This window comes from Aplysia californica, unplaced genomic scaffold (assembly GCF_000002075.1).
Source record: "Aplysia californica isolate F4 #8 unplaced genomic scaffold, AplCal3.0 scaffold00018, whole genome shotgun sequence".
NCBI lineage: Eukaryota > Metazoa > Mollusca > Gastropoda > Aplysiida > Aplysiidae > Aplysia > Aplysia californica.
The window spans coordinates 1,033,643-1,053,824 of NW_004797288.1; the positions used below are offsets into that span (position 1 = coordinate 1,033,643).

Sequence of the window (20,182 nt, forward strand, 5' to 3'; positions counted from 1 at the left end):
AAGCAAAAAAATAAATAAAAACAAGAACAAAACAGACAAAAATCACCCCCACCCCCCCCCCTTCTAAAAAACTAAACAACAACAACAAAAACAACAATTAAACTCGTGAATGCTCAAGACAAGGAGTGGGTTTATTATACCAGTGAAGGCGCAGGCCTACCACAGTACCGTGTTCCTGGTGGTTCTTCAAAAGAGATTTCGTAAAAGCTTGGAGACCGAAAGAGAAAAATGCTCTAAAAGAATTAGACATGACATCTTTTATAAAATGGAATAATCTTGATCTAGATCTAGAATCTACATGTAAAATCAACAGCACCGTCAACTTTCGATTTTAATAGCGGATAATTAATAATTTCATTGATTTGTAAACTAGATCTAGATCTAGATCCTTAGATAGACTAGATATCTAGATCTAGATCTAGCTAGATTCTTGATCCTATCTGTGAAGCCCAGGTTACACGTTATTCTCACGATAGATGAAGAGGGATTCAGATTTTCTAAGCCTTTAAAGGCTCGCCATAACTAGACAGGTCTACGGCTTTTTTCTTCCTTCCTTCCTACAAGTCTACCCACCCCCCACCCCCTCTCCATTTACCTATTAATGATATAGATCTAGATCTAGTGTCATCACATTCTAAAAAAATGTCCACTGACTACTGACACGTGTACGAGGAGGCAAGACTGCGAGTCGTTTGCTGACACTCGTTGATAACGTTTTTACCACGCTCCAAATTGATGTGTCCTCGGTAGTATAGTGGTAAGTATCCCCGCCTGTCACGCGGGAGACCGGGGTTCGATTCCCCGCCGGGGAGGATTTTTTTTCTCTCTCGGATGCTCCAACACTTCTGTTGGCCAACATGACAACAATGTGTCTTTTATTTCTGTTTTTTTAATGGGGGTTTTTGGGGTCAATATAATAATTCAAGCGTATCGCCGGTCGTTCCACGGTATTTTCAAACAGTGCTATCTGATAGATGTGGTGGTAAGATTAAGATAATAATATTATTCAATATAACGGGAGTGGTAGCCTCGGGTCTGACTTACAAAAACTACAGCAAACGATATTATAATTTCTAATATGTATCTTTGGAACGTCATTTGGTTGCATTTTAAAAATTAATTCACATAAGTGGTTGCAGATAGGCAGACTGGTTGCACCAAGGGCCAACAACAGCTGCACCAAGGACATTTGTTTCACACGATGCGAAAAAAGCAACCAGTATTCCCCCCTCTGATGTCTATAACTATTATTTGCCATTTAAAAACATGCAGACACAGTCACTGCCAGGCTCAGTTTAGAACCACATGACTCGACTGTTTCTACAGAAATTTTCCTTAAAAAACAACAAAACTCTAAAGGGTTTTACAGCAATCACCCCTACAAGTGGTTGCGGTAGAGCACTTTACTCTAGGTGAAGGTCTGTTTATGCACATTACCATGGTGTGTGTGTGTGTGTGTGTGTGTGTGTGTGTGTGTGTGTGTGTAAGTATTTGTCACTCAAAAACAGTAAAAAGGTAGAATACGATTTGTTTGAGTACAAGATGAAGTAGACGCACATCGACATGACAAAAACGTCCAAATGGGTAGAGGAAAGTAAGATGAACTAACAGAAACAAAAGACAAATACATGTAGTAGAGCAATTAAAGAAATAGGACCAACCAGAACAACTAGTGGCGTTCTCAAACTCAAACCATCCGTGTAGAATCATATAGATCTATACAAATTTGTAGGAAGTCTAAAGAAATGAAAATCATAAGTATACATCGTAGGCCTTTTAAGTTCTAATAGAACTTAGAAGGCCTACGGCAGTCTACCATTTTTTATTCGCTCGAATCCGGGACCTATAGAATAAGAGGCGAACACGTCGACCTCTGGGCCACGAGAGCCCCCCCCCCCCCCCCCCCCCCCCTGGGCGGGGGGCAGCCCGATGCGCATAATATTAATAATAATAGGTCACGTAAGTTCCGAAAAGACAGCCCAGATTTACTTTTGTCATCAATATGGTGGCCTAAGACTACATAATAATAATGTACAATTTATATAAATATTATAATGTTACTTATCTAGGACTTGGGCCTTTCATAATTAGGTAGGTACTTATTTGACTACTACGCACATCCAGGGTCTCGAGTAGCTACTATGCACATCCAGGGTCTCGAGTAGTGTACAATCATCAGGTAGTAGTAGTACGCTTCAAGGCTTGAACTGAGTCAAGGTGGACGGATTTATAATTCTCTCTCTCTCTCTCTCTCTCTCTCTCTCTCTCTCTCTCTCACACACACTCTCTCTCTCCGCGCGTGGAATGCGTAAAAGTAGCGCGCGCGTGCGTGTTCAGACGTGAATAATATTTCTACTCTTTTTGTCTGTCTATGGTTTATAATTTCATGACAATTATTAGTTTGAAAAATGTGGCATAAAGTAATATGTTTGTAACGGTGCAGCCTTTTTTTTCGTCGGTTGGGTTTTACTATCTCAACTATCTGTCCCCGAGGTAAAAAAAAAAATGAAATTATGCAAACTGAGCCCCAAAATGTGAAATTATGCGACTCTGTTAATTTAAAAAAAAGAATGACAAAGGAAAATGATCAGAAATTATGTAAAAAATCAAATTTCACTAAATTATGCGGGGCGCATAAAACCTCGGGGACAGTCTTTAAACATGTCAATGTGTATAAATCTTACACACGTAATTTCACTTGCTCTACTCTAAGCTCGTGACTTTTAGATACCAGTACGGAAGAAGCATATTATTATTGTGAAACTCCTCAGTAAAAATAACAGCCCATTAGAACAAGTTACTTATATTTATGGGCTATATTTATTATTATTAAAAAACAAACAACCTGACGTAAAACTATAACAGGGATCACAATATTCACAACCAGTAGGCCTGCTGCACACATTGGAGGAACACCTACAAATTTACATAAATATCGTCATGCGTAAGTAGTAAGCACCATGCAGCCTTTTATGTGTACTCAGATAATAATCATTTTTAGTGGACTATCGTAGGAGGCAAAGCAGGAAAACGGATGTGTAGTCTCCACCCGCATCATTATTATAAATGATATCGATTTATTCTCATTTTTCCTTTGTGGATTAAGAGAATAAAAGTAGCATGTTGAAAAAACATCTGAAATCAATAAATGGTAATTAAACAATAGAATAGATTGAGAGGGAGGGAGGGAGAAAGAAAGAGGGAGAGAGAGGGAGAGAAGAGACAGAGGGGAAGGGAGATAGAGAGATAGATAGATAGATAGATAGATAGATAGATAGAGAGAGAAAGACAGACAGACAGACAGACAGACACAGACGGAATTACTGAAGTGTTCAACACTTGTTTTTATTTATTCTATTAGAACATCTGTCACCAAAACAGAGTAGAATCATAACAGTGAAAATTGCATTTACAAAAAATTGGGACACATCCCACACATATCTTAGAAATGAAACAATGCAGGCCTACACGCATTCATTTTGAATATGTAGCAGATTCAGGAAATTACACATCATGGGAATGAAAATGTCTTTCCCATTCCCCCCACAACACCAAAAGTAACAGCACTTCGTGTAATTGTAATACATACTAGCATTGTGGGTTTGCCGTTGCTATGTCACAGCCAATTGTGTAATTCTTATAAAAAGAAAAATGGAATTATATTACATTGAAGGGTGGTGTAGTTTTACAACATTCGCGGCGTGAAATTGTTCAAGCTGTGAAGAGAGAGCCCCCCCCCCCCCCCCCCCCACACTATATGCATCTTTGTATTTATTCAATGCGAGAAAGAAAACTTCAATTCAGCTTCGGCTTAGTCTATGTTTACTATACGTTCTGCTGTTTAAAATTGAAAAGCTTGGTTTAGTAACTGATGTTAGTTTTAGTAAGAATTTTACTGCACTTGCAACACAATATCAATAAGGTCATATAAGTGCCGAAGATTAGAGGAGTTACAAGAGAGTAACAAACATTTTAAAAAAGGAGGGGAGATAGAGACAATAGATTTTTTATAGAGGAAAGAAGGAGCAAACCACACCAGAACACCCGCCAACCACCCACAGTAACTGATGAAGTCATGTTTTGTTTCAAATTGGACAAAAAAACCAAACCCACTTTTCATGCTCTAACTTCAGTTCAAATTGTCCGATTTCATTATATTTGTGTATTCATTGAATATAATAGACATTATACCAAATTAAGAAGGAAAAAAGTGGGCATTTTCAGTAACATTGAACCTTCATTAGAGTAAGATAGCATTTATATAGCGCAAAATCCCGCTCAACAGGAAGCTCTAAGCGCTTTACTTAACAATCTATATCTTATTACCCCAGTAGACCTGACAGTATTCTGAAACAAATCTCAATTTCCACAGGTTCGCAGTAAACTAGGTCTTTCAGTCAAAAAAACTATATATTGATTCTATTGGACCATAACAATACATAAGCAGCTCAAAGTACTCAAATATATACAAAGACAAACAATCTAAAAAAGAACTATAAATCTTTTCAAAAGGGAGAATACTAATGCTTTGCAAAAATCAAGAAGTCAAACTCACATCATTATAAGGTGTCTCATCAATATATCATATTTTATTCAAATAATACATGGCATGTATTCCCAAAGGTTGCATGGCACTGCTGTTGTGAATGTGAACAAGTTTAATTTAGTTTCAGTTAAAATTTTACAGCACTTGCAACATAAAAAAGGTCATACAAGTGTTGAAGACTTGAGGTGTTACTAGAGCGTAACATACAACATGGAAAAGAAGGAAGAGAGATTTATAGGATGTTAGATGTTTGATAGGAAAGAAGAAGCAAACAACACTAGAGTTAGAGGACCCGTCAACCACTCACTATTTTGAATAAGTGATTCACAAATCTAGTTTAGTTTTAGTAAGAGTTTTATGGCACTTGCAACACAATAAGGTCATATAAGAGCCGAAGATTAGAGGTCGTGTTACAAGAGAGTAACAAACACAAAAAAGCAGGAGGAGAGATCAGGACTACAGAAGTTTGATAGGAAAGAAGGAGCCAACCACACCAGAGCACCCGCCATGATTTAAAAATCTAAAAGCATCTAAAGATATAACTGCCATGAAACAGATGCTTTAGATGTAATGCCACAATGTCTTTTTTATTGTAAAAGATGCACATTGTATACAGAAGTGATTGGCATTGCAATGTCGGTGCAACTCCTATTTCTCCGAAGGCCAGATTCACAACGACACAATGCGGTCACATCCCGTGGCCTTTCATGTTATCCATTCTCAAATGTGTTCATGACAAAACATGTCCCAGTCACAACATTTGCTTTAAAAGACTGATCGTAAAGAAACCCAAAAAACAAAAGAATTTGATTATTGGAGGTAGGGAATAACAACAACTATCACAGACTGGGGTAACAGTAACATTAAGAAACAAGAAAGTTCAACCAAAGGGGCCTTCTTTATAAAAACATTAACTAGCATTTTATAATAAAAAATAGAAAATGTAAAAATAGAGCAAAAATACATCATGTAAATATCCCTGAGCTAAACTTTAAGATGTACTGAAGACTACACATCCTTCCCAATCAATCTCAATCCTTTGCACGTGAACAAGCTAAAAGGGAAGACATTATTTCTGAGTGGAGCATGTTGAAAACCCAACCTTATTCCAAAGTGAGAAACACAACATGCACACAAATACGAAATCTGTTTAAAAAAGTATTAAATATACCTTGTCCCGTTACAGCAAATAAAAATAGATTAAAAAAATATATTAAACATGTGTTTTTATAACTCTATATTTCTACCACTACCATCACTTTCTCTCAACATGTTGACTTGTCATACACCCTATAACATAAATTTATCAATTTATCTTGCAGTGTCAGACACGGAACCAATTTTTAGTTGGCCATGACCACTGCAACTTGGGTTGTAAGTTTCTTTTTTAACATTAGCATTGTGCATATATGACACTATCCATTAACTTAAGATGTACAATGGGTCAAACAGAAAAGTTTCAACTCCTAGGACAATAGTTTTTATGTCCTTCTAATGTCGTAAAAATCACGGCCGGAAAATCACAGAATTTAGTGTCTTGTAAGGAGCCATTTTTTGTTCGAGTTTAAGCATTATCTCCTGCCTTGGCAGTGACAGCATATTATGAAAAGACACTCGAACTCTGAGAATGCTTCTCAGGTTCATAGAAAAATCAAATTCTAGGCAGGATACACTAATGAACATGATAATTAATTATCCTACATGTATCATATCTAAAATGTTGGAATATAAAAATCAAAACAATTGAAACTTTAACTTTAAAACAAAACAAAAAGTCAAAGCCAAAAAAAAGCATTGAAAAAGGATTGTTAGAAAATCACAAAATAAATTGAATAAACAACCAACACATGTTTACACAAAAACAAAACAAGAAATCATTTCCATTGTAATGGAGATAAAAATAGATTAAAACACATAATTCTGAACCTTGTATAAATTCTCTTTCATTACTAAAATATACCATTACCAAACCCATCAACACTCACAAGTTAGTTTTAGTTTTAGTAAGAGTTTTACGGCACTTGCAACACAATAAGGTCATACAAGTGCTGAAGAGGTGTTACAAGAGAGCAACAAACACAAAAAAGGAGGAAAAGAGATAAGGACGATAGATGTTCAATAGGAAAGAAGGAGCAGACCATCCGCCAACCACCCACCTTTCACTATTTAAAACTCAACAAGTGACGCCATTTTATCTCTTTCAACGTGAGGCACTGTGGTGAAATCAGGCGCTCGTCAAAACAATGAAGAAACCGAAGAAAATAGCATTTTTCTACAGGTTAGGCAATTTTTGTTGGATCTTTTTTTTTTAGCTCACCATCCTTTATGTCCATTTCAAATCACATTTCTGTGTCCGTTTTACTGAAAAACGGTTAAAGACACAAAAAAAATGACAATATTTAGTTTCCAAAGACTATCAAGCTGAGGAAGTTACCAAACTTTGGTGGCCATTTTCTCGCAAATTTTACTACTGAAACCAAGCGGCTACCACCTACTTCAATCACAAATATCACAACCTCTAAACTATAAGATGAAATCAATAACTCCACATGACGGGCGCCCGATTCTACCGCGTCGTGACACATACAGAATGTCACTGTACACACCAAGATGACTAAGAGGGCCATGGTCTGTTAATTGTTTACAATTACAAGAACAAAAAATGTCATTTGAGCCTGAACACTAGAATAAAATTTGACCAATTTACATCATTTAACCCAAATCAAATACAGTGGAACTCGGTTTCAACGAACTCAGATTCAACAAAAGGGGCTGGATTCCCCGCATTTTTGTTCATAAAAATAAATAAAAATAACTCGGATTCAATGAACACATAAATGAACAAGCTCGGATTCAAAGAAGTCGCTTGCAGGGTGAACAACTTTATGCGACCAATCAGCGGCCTCCTTTCCTACCAACATACGCGTTGTCAGCACGCACCCATGTCTTCTTTGCGTGTGTTGGGGTCAGATAAGCACAAGGGGGCTATCCCGAAAAATGCTGTTTTGAGAAAATCGAAGGTAAAGTTTTTGCCCCTTGTTCAGTTTCTTTAAAAAAACAAGGAGAGTTTTCTTTTTAACCAAACAAATATACACACCAAGGAAACAAAACTTCTCCTATAGGTAGGGCAATGCCCACTTTTGGTGCCGGTCAAGATTTCTGGAAACCCCCCAAATCTGGGTTAGCCCGCTTGGCCTTTAAAAGCGACCAGTTATTTTATGAAGACAGTGTATAAAACAAAGCACTGATCGGGTCAAAGAGACCATTATTGGTTAACACAAAGATCTAATTACAATTGTTAAGAAGAAAAGTTTAAATAGCATGGACATACAACTAGAGCCAAATCTTTCATTCAGGGAATCATAGAACCCGTATAGAAAAAAAAATCCCCCCCCCCCCCCAAACAACTAGTTCATGAACATTATAAGAAGAGATGAAAATCTCTAAAGATAAAAACAGGTCACACAGCAACAGCAGAATTCAGAAAACTAACAAAATACTGTGTCTTCCTAAAGCATGACTGTTCTATTGAGGTCAAGGAACAGTAAGTGAGAAAATAAATGACTTGATAAATTATGAAGGGTAAAGAATACAAAAGCGAAACAAGTGTGTGAGCAGCAGTTGTCAAGGGTATGTCAGTATGTACATGATGTACTTTAGGGGCAATATTTCTCTAGTAACAGGAGAATAACGATTAACATTGCATATCCACTTGCAGTCGATCCTACTCCGGCCACCTTCCCAAAACAATCACTTGTACAAACGACCACTTACCACCGTTGCTTTAAAAAATAAAACCCCAACAGGTTATTATAATAATAACATTGTCCAAGATGGTCACCTGTCTAAGGCAACCTTCTTTGTCCTCGACATCCTTGGCCTTGGTCGGAGAATACTTATAATTGCTGGTAATATAATTCCATAGATGCCCCTCCCACCTCTCCAGGATCCATGAAAGGGTTGGCTTGCCGATCGTGCGAGTTATCAGTTGGTTGGATATTCTTCTGGTTATTCCACACAGGTTGACCTCTCTTCCCAATATTAGTAAGACAACAGCTTCCCTCTTCCACTGTGCGTGACGTACAGCCTCCATCTTGTCTGTGGTTGTTGAACCATGCTATCAATGCTGCCATGACTGTTGATGGATCTAATTACATGGTGCCCCCAATGTCAGCCTGGCCGGCTAGCTTATCAGCATGTTCATTACCACGAATTTCTGCATGACCAGGGTTAAAGATCCATACAACCCTTGGGAACCCGCTGCTGACAATGAGTGACCATCTTGGACAATTCCAACCGTTTTTATCATTTAACCATACAAAGTTATTTTTTTGTGCCCTCCAGGTCTCTATTCGATTTACCCTTTCGCCACTGTCTATTATCTTAGGTAGCTGAACTGCTAAAGTACTACCCAGTGGTAGTAAACAATCAACTATAAAAATTAATTATTTTGAAAAAATGAAATTAACAGAATTATACCTGACCACACAGCTGTAGAGGTGCATTCCAAAAAGTATATTTTTATTTTCAGTTGATGTTCTAGGTAGAAAGGAGAAAAGAGTATATGCAAAAATAAATTACGATACTCATAATCAGAGTTTCGATTTGAGTTTCAAAGCATGAACTGAAGACATATGTTCAAAATATTCTTTAAGTTCACAGTCCAGCTCTTTCCCTCCACCATCACCATTTGAGTCATAAAACACCTGAATAAAACTTTTCTCCTGAAATACAATCTTGGCTATCAGAGTGCAGAAGTTTGCTGTGAAACCCCACACATTTGCAGCTCTCCCATTGCCTTCATAGTGCACAGACCTTGAGATGAAAGGCTTCCCATAGATATCCATGATAGAATATGATATTTTGTCAGCTTCAATAAAATCTTTCAGGGGCATAAAAAAAGCGAACTCAACTTCTGTTGGATTAGGAGCAGGCTCAAAATCGTGAGGGATTAGGCCAACAACCGGGTAAACAACAGTACTGGGGAGGGTAATACCTCTTGTCAGTACACCAATAACCTGCACTTTCTCTTGTGGCAATCCAATTTCCTCTTCTGCTTCCCGGAGAGCAGTTTCAACATCGGAGCTGTCGCTTTCATCCCTCTTTCCACCTGGAAATGAAACAGACCCTGGGTGTGACCTCAGACCAAGAGATCTCTTGGTAAGTAAAATATCCACTTTACCATTATGCACTCTTAAAGGTAATAAAACAGCAGCTCTCTTGAAGTCTTTCGAAGTCTCTGGGTATGGGTCACATCGTCTGACATCATAGGCGGAAACTCTGGTGATCACATCATTGATAAATGACTCATCTGTTGCTGCTGATTCCATCCTGAAGCGAAAGAAAGAATATTTTTTAAAAACCCATTCCCAAACAAAATGCTATGTAAGATGCAAGTGACCGTAAGTTGTATCTCCTTTTACACACACTGTGGGGGCTGTTATTATATATATACAGTTTAAAAAAGAGTTTTTTCCCGATTCAACCATAGCCTCTTCCATTTCTTTTTTTAACCCCAGGGACAAAGAGACATAAAACTTTAGAGCAAATAATCAAAGCCAGAAGTACAGTTAAACTTACCATGACAACCACATGTACAAATAGCCACTTTCCATTTCCCCCCTTGCGTTTTTTCTTCATAATTTGATTGTGTCAAACATACATCTGTCTAACGAGGTCGCAGCCACCCTATTTTATCAACCCAAGACCAAATTGACCTGCCTCAGACAGCCAGGCTCGGTAAAAAATTATGCATTTTCCCCTGACGCTGTGAACAAGCCGTCATAATTAATTCACTTGTGGTTATTGTCAGTCCCTCCAATGGATGAAACAGTCATGTTGTTTAGGTCGCTCCCAATGTTTACCCAAGTTGACCAGTGGGTAACAATAAATTTTTAGCTGCTGGTAAGGGAAGACTGTGATCTGTCATAACCTATAAGCCCCACCCACAACCCAGTGCATAAAAACCCAGTCCACAACAATGGAAGTCTACACAAACTCGCGACAGATTCTTTGAGTGGTAGCGACCCATTTCTTAGTTTTTCTGTGGCACTAGGCTTTCCTCGTCTGACACATTTAGTTTTGTTTTGACCTTTCACAGAACCATAATGTACTGTTCTCCTAGAAAATGCATGGCTGTCTTACACAGGTTCGACTGTATTCACAAAAATTTTGTTGCTTAAATGCTTCTGTTGGGATATGATAAAAAAAATGTAATGCAAAATGCACTGCTGTTAAGACATACAGCAAAAACTTATAATTGTCAGAGATGGGAATGAACTGACTTTACATTTTCCCTGACGTTGCACCATCTGGTTATGTCACTGCAATCACCTTTTGCCTAAAGACAGATTTCTACCATTGTTCAGAAGCAAAAAAACAATGTGGCTGAGTTTTTCCCTCACTCATGGACCCTGGCTTTGCACGCAAATACAGTCAAATCAGCTCTAACGGCCACCTGTGTACAATAAACACCTGTGCAAACAACCAATTCCCAATTCCTCCTTGCATTTTTTTTTTCTTTACATTATAATGACACTGTGAAAAGCAGCCACCTGACTCCCCCCCTGTGGGTCTGGCGTACTACCCCGTCTGTAGGAAGTGTAACCCCTTCATTGACGAAGGGTTGCACACGGACCCCAACCCTCTGGGATCCAGATGGGACACCTACTTTGGTGTATCTATCTCTTCTTTCTTACTTCTTCTACCGCCGACCTCATGTGGAGCAAAACTAGAGGTCACCCATCCCACAGTGGGCGCCTCGTTGACCATGAGGAGCGACCCGTGCCGAGGGAAACCGGGTACCTGGAGGTTGAGGTAAGATCAATCTGCGGACTGCCCCTCGCCAACACACCTCTTTGGCCCAGGTTTTCCTCTTAGACGGGAGGGTGGCACAGCCCATGTCACTCAATCGGTTGGGAGCTGAAACCCCTTCAGTCACTGTGTCAATCTTGACAGGAGGGTCTTGCATACTCTCTAGAAGAGTATAGCTCCGGGGTAGCCCTGGCACAGCTCTGCTCATCTGAGCTATGTGCCCCCTTGTTGGGCTCGATGGTGGGTGGGGAGCCCTGGAGTCGAAAAATCATCCAAACACATATATGGAACCCTCACTCTCTAAAGACCATTCCCCAGCTCCCAACATTAATAAGAAGTCTTGGCTCACAGAAGCGGGTGCGGCCGCTGAGCAAAGCAAACCAAATGGTAAAAGGACCTTTACCGCTGCTTCTACACTCCCTTCTCCTAGGGAGTTTCCGTGGCAGCCGTACGTGGCCATTTCCAGGGCAGAAGACTCACGGAGTAAGACCACTGATCTAAATCTCTTACTTTAAGACAGGAGATGCACTATGACAGGTTCTGAGAAACATTCCTACGAATGCCCAGAAGCTGTCCACTGGTGAACTCCTTGTCAAGTGCGCAACAGAGACAGAAGTGGCCAAACTCCTGAACACCACAACCTTCGGCGGTATTCAATGTACTTCCGAGCAGTACCAGAAGTTGAACTGCCCAAAGGGCGTTGTCTGCAGCCATGAACTAAAGGGCAGCAGCATGGAGGATATTGTGGCAAATTGCGAAGGTGTGACCCATGCCAGCCGGATTACTCTTCGGTAGGGGGAGACCACCCTCGAAATCAACACATTCATCCTGACTTTTGATTCGTGTCGCCCTCCAGTCCCCGTTCGGGCATCATATTTGGTCCTTGACATGCGACCCTTCGTGCCGAACTCTCTGCGCTGTTTCAGGTGTCAGAAGTTCGGCCACTGTCAATCGAGATGCCGACACGCAGCAGTGAGTCCTCATTGTGGCAAGACCGGGTATCCTGAGAACCTTGCTGCCCCAATTGCCACGGCCAGTACACAGCCTTTAGTAAGGATTGCCCGACTTAGCTCTCCAAGAATGCGCAATCAAAGAGCATAAAGTGCAAAATGGCTGTTCGTTTCAGGGGCCTGAAAGACTGTCTGAAACACTTCAACTTCAAAAAAGCACACTGGGGTGGGTTCGCCATTGAATGTTCCCAGATTCTGAATCCCACTTTCGACTTAAACCGGCAGTGGGCCCTTCGTCTAAACAAAGCTTGAGTGCCGTGAACGTAGCCTCAAAAGCGCCTGCAAACTGCATTCAGGGCACCGTGAACGTAGCCACTGCGTAAGTCATTTTCCTAAAAAAAGAAGAGCATGTCTGTATCACTCAGTGTCCTATGGCTATAACAAAAAAATAAGACAAAAAGTCACAATTGTTTTGAAATATTCTACACCTATCGGATTTAACTTGATCAATATTAAAACTTCTTATAGAGGCAAAGTGGCATTTGCGGTAGCATTGTGGTATATGACAGCCTTCAACTCCTGTAGAGATGCTTATATTATACTTGCTGGCAGTTATCTTCAATCTGTCTTTGTAGAAAGGTCCAGTAGTAACTGTTGCACATTGGGTGTTCAGCTTGAAAGCAGTTTGCAGGTGCTGTTGAGGCTACATTCACGGCACTCAAGCTTCGTTTAGACAGAGCGTCCACTGCAGGTGTAAGTAAGCTGGTTTTAGTCAGTGACGACAGTGACGTATACTTAATATTTTGGCCAGCTTCAAGAGTTCCATCCAATGAGATGAAGGAAAACGAAGCAGTGATACTTGACCGATTGACCATTCGTTGTTTTCCCTTACACTGAGCTCTGACTCAGAGCTCGCCAGTGTAAGTGTAAGGGAAAATGACGAACTCTCAGTTACGCAACAACTCACTAGGATATACATATGACAAAAATGTATAAGCCTACCAAGATGTTTCAAATACCCTATCTTGCGTCCGGGCAAGACATGGGTGCGACCTTGTGTTAGCGCGTGATGGCCCGTGATATATGAGTGTAAACAAACTTTCCAATGCTCTTGAAAGCGTGCAATTTTGTCTGCGGGCAGTGTGTGTGTGTGTGAGAGAGAGAGAGAAAGAGAGAGATAAGGTGGTGGAAGAAAGATAGGGGGAAAGAGAGGGGGGGGAGAGAAAGAGGGAGGGAGAGATGGATAGACAGAGACAGAGAAAAATAGACAGAGAAGGGGGGGGGGGGGGAGAAAGAGAGAAAGAGAGAAGGAAAGTGAAAGGGGAGAGAGAAACAGACAGACAGAAAGAGAGAGAGAGGGTATTTGTTATTATAATAAAAATTATAATTGATTCCCGTCATTTTCTCTCCGCGCCCGTTCTCAGGCTGACCTGATGCAATACAGTCATTATTATACACATTTTATGACAAGTCCCATCTTCTGAATTCCACCTCCTGTTTCCCATCTTTCACCTTTTGTTTCCAGGGTTGGTGATTTGTTTTACTTTTTAAATTTAAATCTGATTTTAAAAAATTTAAATCAGATTCATTCTTTTTATTTTAAAAAAAATGTCGACACAGTTTCTAATTTTTAGTGGTTAAAAGTATGTTCTTTTAGAGCAAAATGCATTGTCTTTATTTATTTTAGCTAATGATAAATTTAAGCAACTGGAAAAGAAAGCCTTAATCTGCTATGCGAATTATTCATGGCTACAGACAAAAAAATGAAGAAAATGTCAGTCTAAAAGGAAGGGGGGTAATCAGGGGCGATTTGTTAACTGGGCAAGACTGGCGGTGCCGGCCAAATTTTTGTCAGCTGGACAAGAGATTTATTGCTGATGATGATTTTCATTCAGCTTTACATAAATCCAAACAAACATATATACAGTCGAACCTGTGTAAGACGGAATCGCAAGGGAGCCTGAAAACAATTCCGTCTTAGACAGGGGAATTTAGGGGGAGATGAAAGGGGGGGGGGGGTTCAAAGGCCTAGCTGGTGGGATCAAGGATCGCTAGTCCGATCAGCAAGCAGTGGTCAAAACTTCACACTCTCAGCTGCTATCCTGTCTGATAATGACATGCGTCAGTCTTACTTATCCAATTACCACCAGTGTTTGCCTTTCATAGTCATAGGACCACTGTTTGACCTATTAAAAACAAAAACGTTTGAACATCTCCTTTGCTTCCACCCTTAGCCTCACCCATCGGTGTAACAAGCACAGTCAACCAATGCCATCCCTCACTGCCATCTTGTAACTACGATTCGATGAACTCTTTTCTTGGCTGGCGTACGATCAGGGCGGCAGGCATTGGTCAAATTAATTTCACACCTCTCGCTTCTGGGTAGCCAGGAAAGTTTCCGTAGTGGCTCGCTACTCGAGCACTCTCACAGGCAGTCGTGAGATTTAACACCCACACTACACTGACCATTTGCATCGCTCAGGGCTCGCATGATGGGGTAACATCTACCCCCAAATTGCACCCCTACGCCATGGCGTCAAGTTTATAGCCGGCGGAACCAAACTTGCGAGTTTTGTTTCAAATCAGGGCTGAAGGGGCAAAGCATTTTCCGTCTTAGACAGGTGAAACCATTGAAAGGGAGCGGATTTTTTTTTCCGTTTCCGCGTTGGGACAGGTTTCCGTTTTATACAGGTAATTAAAGAGGAATATATCAAGGGGGGAGCGGGGAGATTCCGTTAAGACAGGTTTCCGTTAAGGCAGGTTCGACTGTATATCAACATTAAAAAAAGCACCTTGCCGATTTGAAGGTGCTCAAAAAGACAAGTGGGATTCACTGCTGTTTTGTCGAGACGTTTGTTTATTGTGCCGGCTCGTAACTTCAAATTGTCTCCCGTTAAGTCGTCATGTTGCAGAACTTCGTACCTGAACCCAGGGGGTTCAGCGATGACGTCAGTCCGCTGGGCAAATCCATCGACAGCTCTCAGAGCGAATACACATGTACAGCATCCCTTGATTGCCAAATTGGCCTCTGCGTTGCTTACAAAATTAAAAATGAGACTATCTTGAGCAGCAGCTCACAGACACATTAATTATTTTTTTATCAGCAGTATGTGTATTTATCATTCAGCTTTTCTCCAAGTATCATCAGAATATTTATTGTCTGCATGGCACTGATCTTTTTTGTTTATTGAATTTTTAGCCACCTATAGTTCCTGTTTGGTATTTTTATTCATCGCTTTCTCCCCCCTGATAACTTATCTGGCCCATATATGAGTCTTGCCAGCCAAAAGAGGAATTGTCTAGTGAAGATACATTTATAAGGAGAATTATAACGAGGAGCGATAGGCACTCGGCTGTCAGAGTCTGGGCCGACAACAATTTAGGCCTACACCCTCCCTTTCCTCCCCTTTTCCACCGTCACCCCCGCTAGACCCCAAGTTCTATAATTAGCATTTGACACACTTCCCCACTTTGTTACAACAGTGTTATGAGAACTGAGAAGTACGATGAAGAACGTTTGATTGCATAATGATGGAAAACTGGTTGTGTGCTATGTCCAACTATGTATAGTATATATGATTGTACACTTGATCAACATGGGACAGCGTTACTGGTACAGTATCAATTGACTTTGTGTCATCATACAGGACAGTTCTTTTTATGACATATTTACTGGTCGAGTGCATGTGTTGATATTGTGTGTGGGTGTGTAGAAAGTAAAAGTCTTTGGTTAAAGTACTGGAGGCCAGGAACAGTCGTTTATTGCTTCTCACTTTCAGTTTGTTTTCTAGCATATAGACTCTAGTAGAGTTTCTTTTTCTGTGCCGATCAAGTCAGTTTCTATTAATCTCAGTGACTTCCATCATACATTATTCATAATATTGTTTCTTGAGACTGCCATATATTTCAGCTCTTTCACTTTTACATTATATAATGTTAACACTGGTGTGTGTGTGAGGGGGGAGGGGGGGAGGGATTGCGAAAGTAGGGGGTATAAAATGAGGAGAGAGAGAGAGAGAGAGAGAGTATGTGTGTGTGTGTGTGTGTGTGAGTGTATATGTGTGTGAGTGTTTTGTGAAGGAAGGGGGTGGGGGGAAGGAGAAAGAGTCGATGTGAATGATGGCCGGACAGTTCTATAAACCACGAGCCGCCATTGGGGGTAATTATGCTGATAAATAGCATTTTATTACAGTTTGATCTGACATTCAATAAATTATTAAGTTTACAGTTAATAAATCTAGACATTCCCGTAGTATGTGTGAGGGTGTGAGTGTGTGTGTGTGTTTGTGTTTGTCTTGAAAAAAAAAAAATGCTATAATTTAAATTAATTACGAAAAACAAGTAAATTGAATACTGTATAATAAAATTCTGTTCTTTTCAAAACCTTCAACCACAAACAACTCAGTGGATAAATTCAACATGATCTAAATTGTTGGTTATTGTGACACTGTTGATATTAATATTGAATTAAAGTGATTTACTTTCAAAATTCTTTCAGTTGCCATTTTGTTCCTTGCAATAATATATTTGAATTATAATGTTATACTGTTTGTAATTTATTTGTTAATGTTTTTATTCTCCTCAGTCACAATTGATTTGATCTGACATTCAATAAATTATTAACTTTACAGTTAAAAAATCTAGACAATTCCTTAGTCGGTGAGGGTGTGTGCTCGCGCTCGTGTTTCTTGTCTAAAAATAAAAATAAAATGCCATTTTCAATTATTATGAAAAAAAAAGTACTTTGAATACTGTATTATTTTACAGTGACGGGGGGGGGGGGGGGGGGGGGGGGGGGGGGAAAATTTTTAAGCCGGCCCCCCCAAACCTTATATATATTTGATTTATAAAAGCAAGGAAAGGCATTTTTCTGAATGTTTAAATATATGTAAAAACTGAGTAGAAATATATTTTTGGGGAAGTAAATCCCTGATTTGTATTTAAAAAATTAAGTTGATTTAAATTAAAAAAAACTGATTTAAATCAACCAAACCCTGCTTGTTTCCCACGTAGGCTACCGTATCCAATTTTCCATATCCCACATCCCCACTTTAATTGTCAAGCAGTGGTGGTGGGTAGTGAAGTGCTCACAGGCCTGAGCCCCTCCCCCCCTCCCCAACCACAACCCCCAACTCTATTCTAAAGTAAATAAAAGTTTCTCCATAATGAAATAAGCAGTTGAAACCGTCATGACTCCACGCAATGAACACAGAGTGATCAACTTGGCGGCTTGCTCGTTTATCAAATCATTGTTGTCACCGCTTACAACTATAGTAACCCAGGAGCCAATCAAATGTCTTTAGGGCTCGGCAATGGATGAGCTCTTTCCCACAACCCGTCCTTAATGAAACTCTTCTTGTAAAAAAGGTAAAAGACTATAAAAAAGAACAATGTACTGAGGGCTCACGCTCTCCTAGCCCTGACAATGGGGTGAAAGTTTACGACACACTTTCCCCCACTGACACAGATACCTATGCACTCATTAGTTCTTATATAGTTCGGTCCGTTCAACTTTCTCTACTACACGCCCTAATCCAGCTCATAGGAAGTAATATGTTTGAAGTGCAGTGTGTGCATGTTTGTATTAGTGCCGCTGAGATGTAACAGTTATAAATAAAAGGTCGAACTACATGTTAAGGCAACATTTTCATCACATGAAAATTAATTAGAGGAAATCTGGAGGTGAATCGGCTTCGTCCCCACCATCAACAAGAATTTAACTAAGAACAAAGAGATGGAAAACAAAGGTAACTCTTCTAGTTTCAATGGTTCTCAAAATGTCGTGGCTCACCGTGAGTATAGAAAAATCATCAATTTAGTTAAGTACTTAATGCTTGCTATTTGGTGGTAAAGAACTGGAAGCAGCCTAAGCCCCACCCAAATTTTGGTCCACCCATCGTCACTGTTCTCATGGGATGGGACACTTGAAGCTCGCCAAAATATTAAATAATCTCACTGTCGTCACTGACTAAAACCGGCACTGGACGTTTCCCCTAAACGGAGATTTAGTGCTGTGAACGTAGCTCAACCGCGCCTGCAAACTGCATTCAGGGCGTCGTGAACGTAGCCACTGTGAATGACTTAATAATTTGCCAGTGGCTACTCTCCGGTTTCATGCCAGTCAATAGATCAATGGCTATTCTCCGGCATCACGTATAGTTGCACATGTCGATTCTCCACCGTTTTCCACCTCCCCTGTTGGCACGTTATGGCATTGCACAAACGCTCATTATGATTGGTATTTTTTCAGAATGCAATTCACCATAGGTCGACACGCAGCCACTTCACTCAATGAAAGCTCCAGTGACAGAAGAAGGAGCAATTTCTGTGTCAGACTTGACAGACAGTACCAGAAATGCCAACAACTCTCAGTCCCAACCAAAAGTACAGGAAGGCGCATCTGGCACTGAACTCAGTTGCAACAATAAAGGCCATAACATGCCGACAGGGGAGATGGAAAGCTGTGGAGAAGCGACATGTGCAACTATACAGGATGCCGGAGAACCCATCGATCTATTGACCGGCGCGAAGCCGGAGAATAGCCACTTGCTAATAATTTTCAAGTTCAAAAGTGTGTGGGATTATAATTTTGTTATGAAAATAAGTTTTGTCACCCAGGGTAAACTGTTGTTTCACACACCACGCAAAAACAATAACAATTAGCCTCCTACTAGATCTATAGCATAAGATAAGTTCAATTCAATAAGTTTTTTGCAAAAATGTGACAAAAATTCACCTACATTACATGACCAGTTACTTACACATTTAACAATCAGTTGAAGTAGAAGGTCCAAACCTAAGTTTAAGCGACTACTGACTGCAGAAACTCCAAGTTCATAGGCCAAGTAATAAATTTATCTTTGAAAGTAGATACATTAGTATAGAGAACAGTGAAAGTGTATTAAAAAAACCCACAGGAGGTGCGGAGCTGGGAACTGAGTAAAGTATTGCCATTGGATTGGCATTGGGAATTCTATATTATAAATTATTCTAATCTTTTAACACGCTCGGGGAGAAAGCTTGTTCTTTGGTATTCAATAACTTACGTTTATCAAGTGATGAACAATATCATGATAAAAGAATTTGTCTCAAAGTGATTGCTGTCGTTGCAACTTTCTGAAGATGGGTGACAGAGGGCAGACTTTGCCCCACGATAGCCTACACATTACTACCGTTTCGATCAGACAGCATGTAAACAATGATGTCACTTTACACATCACGTGAATGAATGGGGAAGCCCCGGACCCTCAGAGTTCAGGGGAATCCGCTGTAAATTTGGATTGGTTGAAGCCAAAGGTAAAACAAAAATTGACCAATCAAATTCGCTGTCTCGGCGTGACTACCGAGACTGGGGCCTAACGGTATCAGAGAAACAAGATATTCATGAGCCAACAAATGGACGATCTACTACCACTCGTTTGATCATCCGCAGATGATATTTGGGCCCATCACAGGTGAATGATTCGCCAATGTTAGCTTTCTCTTACATTCATTGTTGATAGAGCTAGTCACCACAAGATATGTGCAAAAGTTAATGTTTAGATTATGCGAATGACTCTTGATTTTCCTTCTAAAACATGACGAGCCAAAATTTCAATATGGCGGATGATCGCAGTAGCAGACAATGCGGGTAGAGATTCCCCGATTCAGTAGAGTCTAGATTATAAAAAATGCCAATTTTACCATGGCATATATTATACGTACATTTTGAATTTTAAGACTCTCATTAATTGGTAAATAAAAGGTTCCAACCCAACTCCTTTCTTATGCCTGCAAACCTTGTTTGGATTTTTCAGTGGTTGTTTTTAGAGATCCCTTTCCCAAGTAGGCTAGAGTCTAGCAAGGCTAGACGTCTAGAGATCTAGGCTAGACT

At 40.0% G+C, this 20,182-nt stretch overlaps 1 protein-coding gene and 1 non-coding gene across 3 annotated transcripts; one reads left to right on the forward strand and one right to left on the reverse strand.

The window, feature by feature from the left end:
• The first annotated feature begins 740 nt into the window (after window positions 1-740).
• TRNAD-GUC lies at window positions 741-812 on the forward strand. The gene has a single exon. It is a non-coding gene; the product is annotated as a tRNA-Asp (tRNA).
• Window positions 813-9,040: 8,228 nt separating this feature from the next.
• Window positions 9,041-19,558, reverse strand: LOC101849584 (uncharacterized Nudix hydrolase NudL). Of its 2 annotated transcripts, none has more exons than XM_005090497.3 (2): window positions 19,356-19,558; window positions 9,041-9,877 (listed from the first exon to the last, which is right to left on the reverse strand). In XM_005090497.3, exon 2 carries the CDS (start codon window positions 9,874-9,876, stop codon window positions 9,139-9,141), a length of 738 nt encoding a protein of 245 aa, XP_005090554.1. In that variant the 5' UTR covers window position 9,877; window positions 19,356-19,558; the 3' UTR covers window positions 9,041-9,138. The 2 variants fall into 2 exon arrangements, with proteins under 2 accessions (XP_005090554.1, XP_035827458.1); XM_035971565.1 differs by lacking the exon at window positions 19,356-19,558 and adding an exon at window positions 19,071-19,342.
• Window positions 19,559-20,182: the final 624 nt, after the last annotated feature.

Excerpts from the sequence above, each read along its gene's own strand:
- LOC101849584 (XM_005090497.3), bottom strand. The coding sequence starts at position 9,876 with ATGGAATCAGCAGCAACAGATGAGTCATTTATCAATGATGTGATCACC.